The 12,910-nt window shown below is 52.5% G+C and overlaps 2 protein-coding genes and 1 pseudogene across 2 annotated transcripts in view; 2 read left to right on the top strand and 1 right to left on the bottom strand.

The window, feature by feature from the left end:
• LOC115320083 (thiopurine S-methyltransferase) overlaps positions 1 to 12,910 on the top strand; it is a 140,717-nt gene that overhangs the window by 52,954 nt on the left and 74,853 nt on the right. The gene's annotated exons all lie outside the window — the stretch shown is intronic.
• Positions 3,820 to 5,016, bottom strand: LOC115320075 (annotated as a pseudogene).
• LOC120841481 lies at positions 6,357 to 9,542 on the top strand. Its single transcript, XM_042287022.1, has 3 exons — positions 6,357 to 6,361; positions 6,694 to 7,348; positions 9,423 to 9,542. The coding sequence occupies exons 1-3, from the start codon at positions 6,357 to 6,359 to the stop codon at positions 9,540 to 9,542; spliced, it is 780 nt and encodes a 259-aa protein (XP_042142956.1).

The following is a 12,910-nucleotide window of genomic DNA, read 5'->3' as shown; positions in this document are numbered from 1 at the left end:
TAAGGCGTTAGCTTCTTGGAGGGTGATAATATCTGGCGGTTGGTCGATTGAGGTGATGTATTGTTGTAAGGTTCCTTGTTTATGTTTGTATCCTCTGCAATTCCATTGCCAGATGCGGAGCGTATCTAAGCATTGCTGAGTTGGTTTAGTCATTGCTAGCTGCATGTTCTATGTCTTGAATTACTGGAACTAGTTCAGGGCGCTGGTAAGGTTTCTCATTCCTGCTTAGGCGACCGGGGATTGTTGTCTGTTGGCTAGTTTCAATTTTGTCCATTCGGACCTGTAATATTGTGAAAGTCTGTTGTTGCTGCGTGGAAATTTGTGTGAGTTGTGCAGTTAGGCTGGCGAATTGCTCGCTCATTTGGCTAGCAAAGAGACTTAGAGTTTGTTGGAGCTCGACTTTGGTTACGTATTGAGACCTGCCTTGTGCGTTTGGGCTTGGAGAGGGTACATCCTCTGTGGAAATTGACTGTAGTTTCCGTTTTTTCTCATTGGCTGGTGTTTCCGGTCTTTCTGGGCTTGGAGTTTGGTGCTGTGTCAGTAAAGTCTTTATGGCTTGTAGTTCGCTTCGTGATGTCTTAATTTCCTGTTGCAGTGCCTGACATTCCCTACAAGGTGCGTTGGGGAGTGGAGCACTGGAGGAAAGAACTTTAGCCCAGTTCACCTGGTTGACAGTGCATTCTGCGTAGTTTTCTGCTCTGACGTCCCGGTCCGCAGATGCACCGGGTCCCGAGCGAGCCCGGCCCGAGTCGCAGTCCCTCCGATCCACAGACACCCTGGGCCTCGAGTGGCTCCGGCTAGTGCCGCCACGGAGGCGCGGGAAAGATTGGGATCTGGAACGGGGCCTGTAGTGGTCGTCGTCGTGTCTCCCTCTGCTCCTAGGTCTTCGGGTGGTATCTTCGTGCTGTTGTTGATTGTTCTCTCTCTCCCATTTCTTTTTCTGAGAATGTAGGGCTCTTTGTACCGTTGCTTGCAGTCCTTAGAAGCAGTCAGGTGGCTGCCTTGACACAAAGCACATGCAGGATTGCATGAGTGTTCTTGTTGGGGATTGTGTGTTCCGCACTTGTCACAAGTCACCACGGTTGGGGTGGGACACACGTCCGCGCGATGTCCTAGCTTGTGGCACGTGTGGCAGTATGGAACCGTTTTTTTGTAAATCTAGCAGCGAATTTCGGCTCCCCTGTAATATATGTAAAACGGTACCTTCGTTCCGAGTACCGTGATTGCTACAGAGTTAGTCTTTCCGAGTCTCCTACATGCGATGAATTCGTATCCTGGCAGCCAAAGGCTTTCGAGGATGTCCTTTGAGGTGTGGTGAGCTGGAATTTCATGAATGACGCCTTTACAGGAGTCGTGTGGCGAGAGCCCGTAAAGGTTAATTCCATACTTTTTTCCTTAGATGTCAATTTGGGTGACCGTGGAAAGTGCTCTTGCAGCTTCCTCACGTGATGTGCTAATGGTGATGATGTTTTGTTCTTCGTCGACTCGGATTCGTAGTTCAGCTTGTTTCCACATCAGTTTTGCTGCAGCGAGAATGCTGTCCGAAAGAGTTGATACGTGGTACTTTTTCAAGTCTAGACCGTCCTTGGGCCGGATAACCATCTTATAGTCGTCCATCGGAAGTGCTGGCGGTCTTGGAAGTGACACTGGCTTGACGGCCGTGGTTTCCGTATCGACAGAGAGGGGGGTAGGCTTGACTTTGTCATTGCCCTCGTACATCCTCTTGTTCTTCTTCTTTGAGTGTTTACTGACGACATCAATCCAGTCCCCTTGGGCGTCCACCCCGTCTGAGTCTTCGTGCTCCAAATCTTGGAAATCCATGTTATTGTTCCGGCTCGGCGACGTGGATCTTTCATCAGGCGAAGCGCGCGAGTTCGTATCTGGTAGTGGCATCTCGAAGCCGCGCCAAGCTTGGCGCTAGGCTTAGCGTGGCGGCCGCCGCTTCAGGAGTTCAAACGGTTATATAATTGTGAAAAGTCGACTTACAGTTGGGATGTTCGTGTCCCCGTGGTAGCGGTGACGTTGTCTCTCAGATCGTAGTCTCCTTTCTTCGAAGAAACCGTTATTTTCACGATTCTGGGCTGAAACCTTGCATAGGCGAGAAATCAGGCCTCTGACCAGGCTCGTCGTCGTCGTCCTCTACATCTGTGTTGGAAAACACACGTCAATGTCGCTCAGTTCTTCTTTTTCTCCTTAGCGCTCGCACAAGCCGCTTCCGACTAGCGTCTTTTCCGCTCGCTACACTGAGTTGGTACTAAGGCGAGGAAAATAAAACAAAAAAAAAACAAAAAAAACTTGTATTTTATTGAGAAAACGAATTCCGAGAAAGGGGACAGCAATCCCCCTCCTCCATAATCTCCTGAACAGTTCTAAAGTGACTGCTGAAGCAAAGAAGCTCGACCTCTCGGAAAGAAGAAACGGCAAACCAGTCGCTTGCGTAATTTCTCTGCTTGTCGTCAGCTTCAGGAACGTAAAATCGCCGCGGTCCTATGCGCCAACTTTCCTGCACTATTTCTCCTCCTGTCACGTGATTTCCCGCCGCGCTGTGAGTGGCCAGCGCGGAAGCTGCGGCTCTGCCGCGGCGAAAAATTTCCAACCTGGTGGAACCGTGCTGCTCAGTCGCTCCGGCTGGCCAGAGCGCCGCGACGGCAGTAATCGCGCCGCTCCAGGGCCAAAATCGCTGCATGTGAAACCCGCCTAAGTGTCGACAGCAGCGCCGACGCTGCATACTGACCGGCTACTCCTTCTCTCTCGTGCCGATTCCGACACCTCCCCTTCTATACAGCATTTCCCATTACGATGTACCGCGATGGATGCTACGAGCTACATGAGCCAATCCATTGTTCGTAGCTTGTCACGTAACTTCAGGCTCCCCGCGTCGCTCAGCCGAACCGGAGGAGGACGTGACACCCTCCGAGCTTTGAATTGACCCCAGTGATTCACCATCCTTTCCAGTCTATCTTCAGGTGAAACAAATGTATAGCCACCGCAACACGGCAAATGCGGAGCCACCCCCCCCCCCCCCCCAAAGCCCTTTTTCACAACTCCCATAGTCTAGTTCGCTGTACCATTAGTAAGACACGTATGATCGTTATCAAAGTGGCCAGACCGAATTTCGAGAAGGGTCTATTGTAAGCATGGCGCCCCGACTCCGTCCCCATGTGTGCGAGCATATTCGACGTGCGCGTTTCCAGGCTGGATACAAACTGGTGCCCCAATTTTGGGTCTAGGCGGAACCGGCATTTTTCATTCCGGCTTGAATTTGACATTTTCGTACGGGCCAGCACCCCAGACCCTTTTTTTGTGTCTGAAATAAAAGATGCATACATACATACATACACAACCGTTATGCCACACGCGCGCTGCCTCCTTGGCCAGCTGCGCGCTCGGCAATATGAGCTTATGTGTCCCCGATTTTCTGGTGTGATCCATCAGGGGGTCGTGGAGCGCTTTGCGGTGTTGTGACAAGCCTCTGGGTCGGGCCCATTCGTCTAGCGTCCTCGGTCGGTCTTCCTCACAAGGGAGTTCGAGGGCTTCTTGTCTGTGTCTATCTAAACCTTTGCACTTCCAATGAAGGTGTTGGATTGTCGCCATGTTGTTCCCCGTGCAGGTCTTGCACGTTGCTTCTTCTGCTTCCAGCAAGCCAAAGCTCGCCAGTTTCGCTCGAGTGCACGCCGTCTTGGTCGTGATACGACGGGCCTGGACGGCAGCCAATCGGCTGTAGCCTGCTGGTATCTCGTCGTCTTGTGGCGGGCCAAGCGTGGAGCTATAATTTGCTGCCTCCACTGCGGCCCTGTGTGCACTCTCGGTAACGGGTATTCAACTGTGTCCAGGAAGCCACGTAATGTACAACTCGCGGTGCCCCTTACTCGAAGCTCTGTCGCCATCTTTTTTATCTTTTTAGTCGTGCAGCCTTTGGCCCTGCTGCATCTGGTCGCGATGATTGCCTCCTAAAAATTCGTAAAAATTCTGGCTTTGCTTGCCGTTACTGGCATGCTCAGGATGTCTTCGTTCGCCGCAAGAATCGCCCTGAGCTCGGCTTCTTTGACGGATTTGCCCTCCGGTAGCGCTTCGGCCCACCCCTTGTTCCCTCTTGGGTCGTGCCATGCTGCTGCTGAGGCTCCCTCGGTTCTTGCTGCGCCGGTATAGCGTGTTTTGTCGCCCCTTCTATGTTCCTCGCACCAAGCTGCATGTAGCCTATGCAGCCCTTGCCCTCTTCCCTTCGTTTAGGGCTTTAGGGAGTCGCCAATGGTCTGTGACTGCCTCATCTTACCACGGTGGAAGGGGCTCTTCAAGTGTGGGCTTGTTCCCTATGTCGTACCCCAAGTCCTCTAGAAGTCGACGACCTTGCCTGGTCCGCTCCAGTCGTTGAAATTGTGCGATGTTCTCTGCGTCGTCTCTGTCCTCAATACGGCTCATCTGAGCTTGCCTCGGCTCTTCGAGTGGCGTGAAGTTGGGAAGGCCTGTGATCACCCTCATGGATCGGTGATTCAATTTTTCTAGCTTCTTCCACTGCCCGCGGATGAGATTTAGCAAGTTCCAGCTATATAGAGCTCTTGACGTGAGCAGGGCTTCCACCAGGATGCGAAGAGCCTTCTCGTTGGCGCCCCATGACTTGTTGGTTGTTTTTCTAATGAGCTTCAAGCCCTGAACCCAGTTTTTCTCTATCTCTGGGAGCCATTTCGTACTTCTCGCCGTTCCCACGAAGGTGACTGCGAGGATTTTGATCTGTGGCTTCCTGCCAATCTCTTGCCCGTTTATCTCGAGTACTATCGAGTTGGCGATTCCTTCCCGATGGTCTCGGGGCCTGGCTACTGCCATGTATTGCATCTTCTCAGGGGACGCTTCCGTCCCGGACTTGAAATACTCCAGGACTTGTTCTATGCCGCGTTGCACCGCCCATCCCTGCTCGCCTAAGGATCCGCCGCGGGTCCTGAGTGTCACGTCATCAGCGTAGACGGTTAAACCTACTCCTTCAATCGTACGAAGTCGGATCGGCAGAGCTGTTATCACCATGTTGAAGACGACCGGCGATATCATCGCCCCCTGCGGTACTCCTCTGCAGTTCGGCTCATGAGGACCTTTGGTTTCTCCTATTTTCACCTGGAAGTTTCTATTGCGTAGGAAGTCCCCCATGAAATTCAGTGCCCTGCCTCAAATGCCGCATGCCTTGGCTCCTCTAGCGACAGCCCAATGAGGGACAGCGTCAAAAGCCTTTCGGATGTGGAAAGCAACGACAAGTCGCGGATCTTGCTTATTCTTGTCTGCCATAACTTCTTCGTAGAAAAGTTTGAGGCTGTCATAGGTACCCATTGCCTCCCAGAAGCCCGTCTGTCTGGGATCTAGGCACTCGTGCTTCTCCAAGTACCACTGAATCCTCCTGTGTACAACCTTCTCCACCGTCTTTCCGACGTTAGATGTCAGGGAAAACGGCCGCAGATTTTCAGTTCGATCGAGTGGCTTGCCGGGCTTGGGTATCGGAGTCACCCAGGACAGCTTCCAGTCCTCCGGCAGCCTCCGCGAATCCCAGACCTGGGAAGCTAAGCTCGGGACGGAGAGATCAAGGCGAGTTCTCCGTCGAACTCGCCGCCCTCCGCGATTGGTCGGCGCCGTGCATGACGACACGCGCCGTCACTCCTTAGATTGTGACGTAACAGCGGAGGGTTTGAGGCAGTCGGAGAGTGGCATATGCGAAACTCCCGGCGAGATGCTGTAACGTCATTGTGACGTGCGCCGCCGCGGATAGGAAAAGCTTGCCGGCTCCGACCAAAATATGAGTTTGGGCGAGTTTGGCGCTAGATGAGCGAGTAGCGTCCAAAATGGCAGCGTTTTTGTTCGTGTTTCGCCATCGGCGTAGGTATTTAAGCTACGCCAATGTGTTTGACATGAACGACGTTGATTTTCAACAACACTATCACCTCTCGAAAGACGTGGTAAGGTGGCTGTGCAATGAACTGCGTGGCGATCCGGGCTTGAGGCGATGGAGCCATGAATGGACCGTCGTCCCCGCCGTGAATCCTACAAACAAATTCTACAAAGTGCATCCAAATACTTTACGAGGGGTGGTGAATCCTGGAAACGTGTTTTACGGCAATCTGCAACCAGGAGCGCAATTTATCATTACCTACAGGCTTTTACCATTATTCTGATGGTTTGCTGCACCGCGTAGATGCAAGGAAAACGCACTTTGTGGCGTGAGCTTCTTTTGAACTTCCCGCTTTTTATAAGCGAGGCACGGACACGCGTGCCTTGGTGCCCGTGACTTGTGCAGGAGCACGAGGGAATAAACATTATTTTTGGTTTGCCGTGACACGGAGTCAGTCGCATTTCTTTCGGGTGCCACCGAGCACCGATACATGGTGTCAGAAGTGGGATCCCGTCGCCTCTGAAGCTTCGGGCGTCGCCTTGCGGTTGCGGACCACACCGAGTCATGGATCGGGGAAGCGTCGCCACCGGCCTCGCCCTCAGGCCGCCTGAACCCTTCCACTTTGGGAACGCTTCGGAGTGGCCGGCGTGGATCGCCGAGTTCGACGATTTCCGTCACGCAACCGGACTGGTCGCACAGACCGAAGAAACCCAGGTACGAACGCTTCTCTACGTCATGGGTCGCCAGGCTAGGCAAATTTTCAACACCTTCAGGTTATCTGACGCTGACGCCAAGAAGTACGACACCGTGAAAGCGAGATTCGACGGTCACTTCATTCAAGTCAGGAACGTAGTATACGAGTCTGCATGTTTTAACAGACGGGAGCAGGGGCCCACTGAAACAGTGGACCAATACATAACCGTGCTCTACAACATGGCGGACCGATGCGACTACGGAAGCCTCCGTGACCGCCTGATTCGTGACCGCTTCGTTCTTGTGCTGCGAGACAAGTCACTCTCGGAAACACTTCAGTTAGACGCTGCGCTCACTCTGACTTCCGCGCATTCCAAGGCTCGACAGAAAGAGTCTGTTCACAAGCAGCAGCAGTTGTTGAGAGAGACTGAAGTGCAACCGCCTGTCAAGACTGAAGACGCCGACTTCGACGCAGTGGCGAAAGGCTCGTCGTCTAAGCCTCGCAGCGCGCTATCTTCTTCGAATGCGACGCGAACCTTAAAAGCAAAACAACCAAGCTCCACGTGCGGTTATTGCGGAGGATTGCGTCACGCTCGTTCTGAGTGCCCTGCGCGAGCCGAAAAGTGCGCACGATGCAAGACCAAGGGTCATTACGCACGTGTCTGCAAAAAGATGCCTGGAGGAACCAAAGGCATTTCCTCAGTGGAACAGAATTCAACACCGACGGTTTTTCTGGGCGCCGTCGGGGAGTTCGGTAAACGTCCAGACGCCAAGTTCACGACGATAACCGTGAACAACGTTTCGCTGACCGCAAAGATCTACACCGGTGCAGAGGTCTCAGCGGTCCCTGATACATTTTCGGGAATACCGTCTTCTGGCCTACGCTCAGCAGAAGAGCTCCTTTCGGGGCCCAGTGGACATGCCCTGAAGGGGTTGGGGAAGTTTGACGTTGTCATGAGATGGAAGGACAAGCTCACAAGGCAAAAGGTTTACGTCGTATAACAACTTCGCACTGCCCTTCTTGGATTGCCTGCCATACAGAAGTTAGGACTCGTCAAGTTTCTCTGCAGCACCGAACGCTTCGAGAAGCGCTTTGCTCGACTCTTCAGCGGCCTTGGGACACTTCCAGAAGAGTACACCATCCGACTAGACCCAGCGGCGGTGCCTTACTCGCTGAGCGTCGAACGTCGCGTGCCCATCCCTCTGAGAGATGCTGTCGTTCAAGAACTCAGAAAGATGGTGGATCTGGGCGTCATTCGCCCAGGTGAAGGTCCAACCGACTGGTGTGCTGGGATTGTTCCAATTCTGAAGCCTTCCGGAGAAGTAAGGATATGCATTGACTTCACTCACCTCAACACCTCCCTCCGACGAGAGCGCTATGTACTTCCAACTGTGGAGGAAACGCTTGGCCAGCTGGGGGCGGCGGCAGTGTTTTCGAAGTTGGATGCTAATTCCGGGTTCCATCAGATCCGTCTCTCTCCCTCGTGCCAAGGGCTGACCACATTCATCACCCAAATTGGCCGTTTTTGCTTCACGCAACTACCTTTTGGGATAACATCAGCTCCGGAATATTTCCAAAAACGCATGTCTGAGATCTTGAGCGGACTGCCCGGAGCTCTCAACCTCATGGATGATATATACTTGTTTTCGGCAAGGACCAAGCTGAGCATGATGCGAATGTGCACAAGACTCTCAAGCGCCTAGATGAAGCTGGAGTCACCCTCAACAAAGCCAAGTGTGTCTTCAGGAAAGGGAAGTTACCTTCCTTGGATGTATCATATATCCCGCCACGGTGTTCGACCGGACCCAGCAAAGGTCAAGGCAATCAGAGATCTTCCGGCTCCAGAGGATCCTGCCGGCGTCCGTCGGATCCTTGGAATGGCGAACCATCTGGCAAGGTTTCTTCCGAACTTGGCACAAATTACGGCGCCGCTCAGAGACCTGCTTCGAAAAACGTCGGAGTGGACCTGGGGTCCCCCACAAGCAGCCGCTGGCTGCTCTGCAAGGCGTCAAGGATCTCCTGTGTTCAGATTGTTGCATGGCTCACTACAATCCGTCGCATCCCAGAATACTCTCGGCGGATGCGTCTTCACACGCATTAGGAGCAGTCTTGCTTCAGGTCCAGCCGGATGGGAGGGTAAGAGCTGTGGCCTTCGCATCACGGTCCCTTACCCCGACTGAAACCCGATACGCTCAGGTGGAAAAAGAAGCATTGGCTTTGACCTGGGGAACAGAGCGGTTTCAAGACTTTTTGCGGGGCCTAACGACAACATTCCAGACCGAGCATCAACCTTTGCTGACGCTCTTGGGAAAGTCGGCACTGGATGTGCTCCCTCCTCGCACCCAGCGCTTCCGCATGCGTCTGATGCGGTTCAGCTACAGAATGCAGTATGTTCCTGGCAAGAGCATCGCGACGGCTGATACTCTATCAAGGGCTCCGGTGGGTGAGGAAGAGCCAGCGGAGACACTGACCTGCGCTGAGGTTCAGTCATTCACTGTTGGAGCAGTGATGGGACTCCGAAGCAGCTCTCTGCATCCAGTCAAAGAAGCCTAGGAGAAAGACAAAGTTTGCCAGATGCTTCGGGAGTACTGTATGAACGGATGGCCATCAAAGTCAAGACTTCCTCTCGACGTGTCGCCCTTTTGGTAGTACAGAGGAAGCCTGTCCCACTGCGAAGGCTTTCTGCTCTATGGAACCCGCAACCTTATTCCTGACTCCCTAAGGAAGGAGATGCTGAAACTACTGCACGAGGGACACCAGGGAATCGGACGGTGCAGGCAGCGCGCGAAAGAAGCTGTCTGGTGGCCAGGCCTGTCGTCCGAGCTGAGAAGGGTTGTCAATAACTGTGTTGTATGCACGAAGCTACGTCAACAAAACGCCGAGCCTCTCATGCCAACGGTGACGCCATCTCTGCCAAGGCAAAAGGTTGGGCTGGACTGGTTTCAGCTGCGAGGCAAGGAGTATTTGCTCCGCGTTGACTAATTGACTAATTGTATTTGTCCAGGAGTCTTTTCTTGGCTTCTTCCGGAAGATTTCTGAGTGCTTGATAAGTGACCCTGTCCGGGCCGGGGGCGCTGTTGGTCTTTGTTGTGAAGAGCGCGTCTATGAGTTCTCCCATGCCAAGCTGCAGGGGGCTGAGCTCGGCGCGGCGAGATCGAGGCGAGTTCTCCGCCAAACTCGCCGACCGCCGCGATTGGTCGGCGCCGTGCATGACGACACGCGCCGACACTACCTAGATCGTGACGTTAAACGGAGGGTTTGAGGCAGTCGGAGAGTTGCATATTCGGAACTCGCGGCGAGATGCGGTGACGTCATTGTGACGTGGCAGAAGCCGCCACGGATGGGAAAAGCTTGCCGGTTCCGACCTAGGCGAGTTTGGGCGAGTTGGGCGCGAGATCAGGGAGAAGCGTCCAAAATGGCAGCGTTTTCGTTCGTGTTTTGCCGTCGGCATAAGTATTTAAACCACGCCAATGTGTTGGACATGGACTACAATCATTTTCAACAACACTATCGCCTCTCGAAAGACGTGGTAAGGTGGCTGTGCGATGAACTGCGTGGCGAACGGGGCTTGAGGCGATGGAGCCGTGAATGAACCGTCGCCCCCGTCGTGAATCCTACATCCAAATTCTACAAAGTGAATACTAGAAACAAATGTGTTTTTACGGCAATCTGCAACCAGGAACGCAATTTACCATTACCTACAGGCTTTTACAATTATTTTGATGGGTTGCTGTGCTGCGTAGATGCAAGATAAACGCACTTGATAAAATTCAAACTAAAACAGATGATAGAAGAAAAGCAATATACATGAATGGCGCAGACTAACAACTGTGTAATTTCTTTCACATCTTTCTTCTTCCACACCGTATTTTGACAAACAAATTGGCCGTTAGTTGTTTATACAGCAGGAGAACATGCCAGAACATTGTCACCTACTGTAGATAAGCAATTTAGCCAGTGCAGTATGACTGCTAGCCTAGGGTCTTTAACGTGCACCACGTAGTAGTGATACACGACCGCATGCCGGTTCGATGCTCATCAACATCGAAAAGGGCAGGGGTGGGGGTGAATCCACGATCCTGGGTTCTGCAGCGCGAGCTTTCGCTCCACGTGCACCCTATTCTGAAAAACAAAAAAAAAAATATATATATATATATTGTGGCTGTGTGGCGGTGTGGGGGGAGAAAGATGAGAAAGAAATTATACAGTTGTTAGTCTGCGCCATTCCTGTATGTTGTTTTTCGTCTATACTCTGCTTTAGTTTATATATTTATCAAGAGCGTTTTTCTTGCATCTACGTGGCGCCAGCAAACCATCACAATGTCTAGTCAACTAGCCCACATCCAAGCAATGTTTGTATAATTAGCATCCCTGCTGTTACCTATTCTTATTTGACATTTACGATTTAAATAAAAAACATTGGGCTGTATGTATGTTGATACTGCCTAAAACTTGGTCTGCCTCAACGGGGGAGATTCTCCCAGCTGTAGATGAGAAATTTAGCCATGCAGTGCCGTACAACCGCTAGCCTGGGGTCTTTAACGTCCATCCCGCAGTAGTGTTACACGACTGCACGCCGGTACGATGCTCATTAACATCAAAACGGGCAGGGGTGTGGATTGAACCCAGCATCCTGGGTTCTGCAACGGACCTTTCGCTAGACGTGCTCCGAGCTGGTGTGCGCTAGCCCAGCCGGCCACCGATCCCCCGATTTAAAGGGGTCATGAAACGATTTTCCTACTTCTTCCTCCTTAGCTTTAATCCTCAACTCAAATGCGAATTGTGAAATTACGTCGTCGTGACATTCCTTCGGCACCGGTGCGATGAGCCCTAGGTTCCACCTTGGTTTTTATGCACACCATAGTACTTGTCATTCCCCAGTGACAATACGTTCCGTCAGGGCACTCATTGGCCACAAACGCAAATCCAAATATTCGTCGACGGATTGATTGTTGACGAGCACATACGTCCGAGTGACGCAGTTCTCGTGTCCAATGCGTGAGCTGGGCTCTGCTGACGTCAGTTTGGCGCCGGTGACGCGCTTTTGGAACAGCGGATGTACATAGTGAAAAGGCGGACACCTTTCGAAGGCAAGAAGGTACAAAATAGTCCGCTATATTTTCAAAAGTTCGTACCGAAAAGCTGGCTTTTGACTTCCTAGCCTCTTTCTTTTGGCCAACTAAACGATATACGATTAGTAAAGTCCCAATTTAAAATCATTCATCCCAACCCAAAATTCGTTTCATGGCCCCCTTAGATAAAATAAAAAACCTTCACTGCGGAGCGTAGGGAAAAATCGGAGCTACGCTGGGGAACTCGCCGCCGCCGGGGAGGTCGGAAATGTAAGAGGGGGACTGGGAAACTCGCCGGGGCGGAGTCAAAAGAAGCTCCCCTCCCTCGTGACCTGGCATCGGAGAGATTCCCGCCGGAGGCGAGCTTAGCCCCCCCCCCCCCCCCCCCCCCCCCCCCCCGATTTTCCATCCCAGCTTTTAGTGGCATGGCCAAGTCCTCGGCTGTTGCTCCGGGGGTCGTCGGTGCTCCGTCCTCGGGGAAAAAAGTTCACCGGCCTTGATTGCTAACTCCTCCTCGCTTATGTTTAGCTTAAGGGCGAGGTTCTGTGCCGCATTTCTCGTCCTGCGCTTCCTTCCGTTGAGGCCCCGGTAAGTTCGCCATGCCTTTCCAAGCGTCGCATGGTTTAGCTTGATTTTGTTCCGTAGTGTTTTCTTTTTACCGTATCTCTGGAGCGCTTGTAGCCGGCTAGCCCAGAGATTGAGTACGTGATTGTCAGGGGTGGGGGAATCGGTCTTTACCAATATCTCGTCTTGCCTTCTCGGAGTGCCTTGCGTATGCTCATCTCGGCGTCTTGACCGTCTTCCACTTCAAGAAGCTCCCGGCAACGGTCCCACTTTGCCACCGCTCCCTTCTCCCTATAGCCTGTCCCTTGGCCATGTCTGAGCTCATAGGCGTAGACTTTGGGGGGGGGGGGGGGGGGGGGGGGGGGGGGGCATCGTGGCTCGTGCTTCCCCCGGGCCCGGGCCATGATCCTTACCGAGATGCTGTTTACGTGCCATGTAACGAGCTTCTAGTAGTGGCATGTAAACGAAATAACGCACACGTTGCCTTCATTGACGCCAGACTCTAGCTGACAGAGGTCAATTTCGGCTCAAAAAATACGTTTTTCTTCAGTAGTCCGCAAAAAAATTTTCAGGCTGAAAAATTACTTCCTAGATAGTCCTCAAACAAGGTATTTGCAGATGGAAGTCAGGGGCCTTTTGCTCCGCTGGTTGGTCAATAGACCTTTTGAAAAATCCCCCAAGCGCCCCGGCCCGCGCGCGAAGAATTGTCGAAGA

The sequence above is a fragment of the Ixodes scapularis genome, unplaced genomic scaffold (genome assembly GCF_016920785.2).
Source record: "Ixodes scapularis isolate PalLabHiFi unplaced genomic scaffold, ASM1692078v2 PGA_scaffold8__174_contigs__length_109621045, whole genome shotgun sequence".
In the NCBI taxonomy this organism is placed as follows: Eukaryota; Metazoa; Arthropoda; class Arachnida; order Ixodida; family Ixodidae; genus Ixodes; species Ixodes scapularis.
Note: the sequence above shows the minus strand (reverse complement) of the source record. Positions and strands in the feature narration are given on the sequence as shown.

Bases quoted from the DNA above. Each gene is read 5' to 3' on its own strand.
- LOC120841481 (XM_042287022.1), top strand. The intron at 7,349-9,422 runs GTGAACAACGTT...GTATGCACGAAG, and splicing joins CCAAGTTCACGACGATAACC to CTACGTCAACAAAACGCCGA.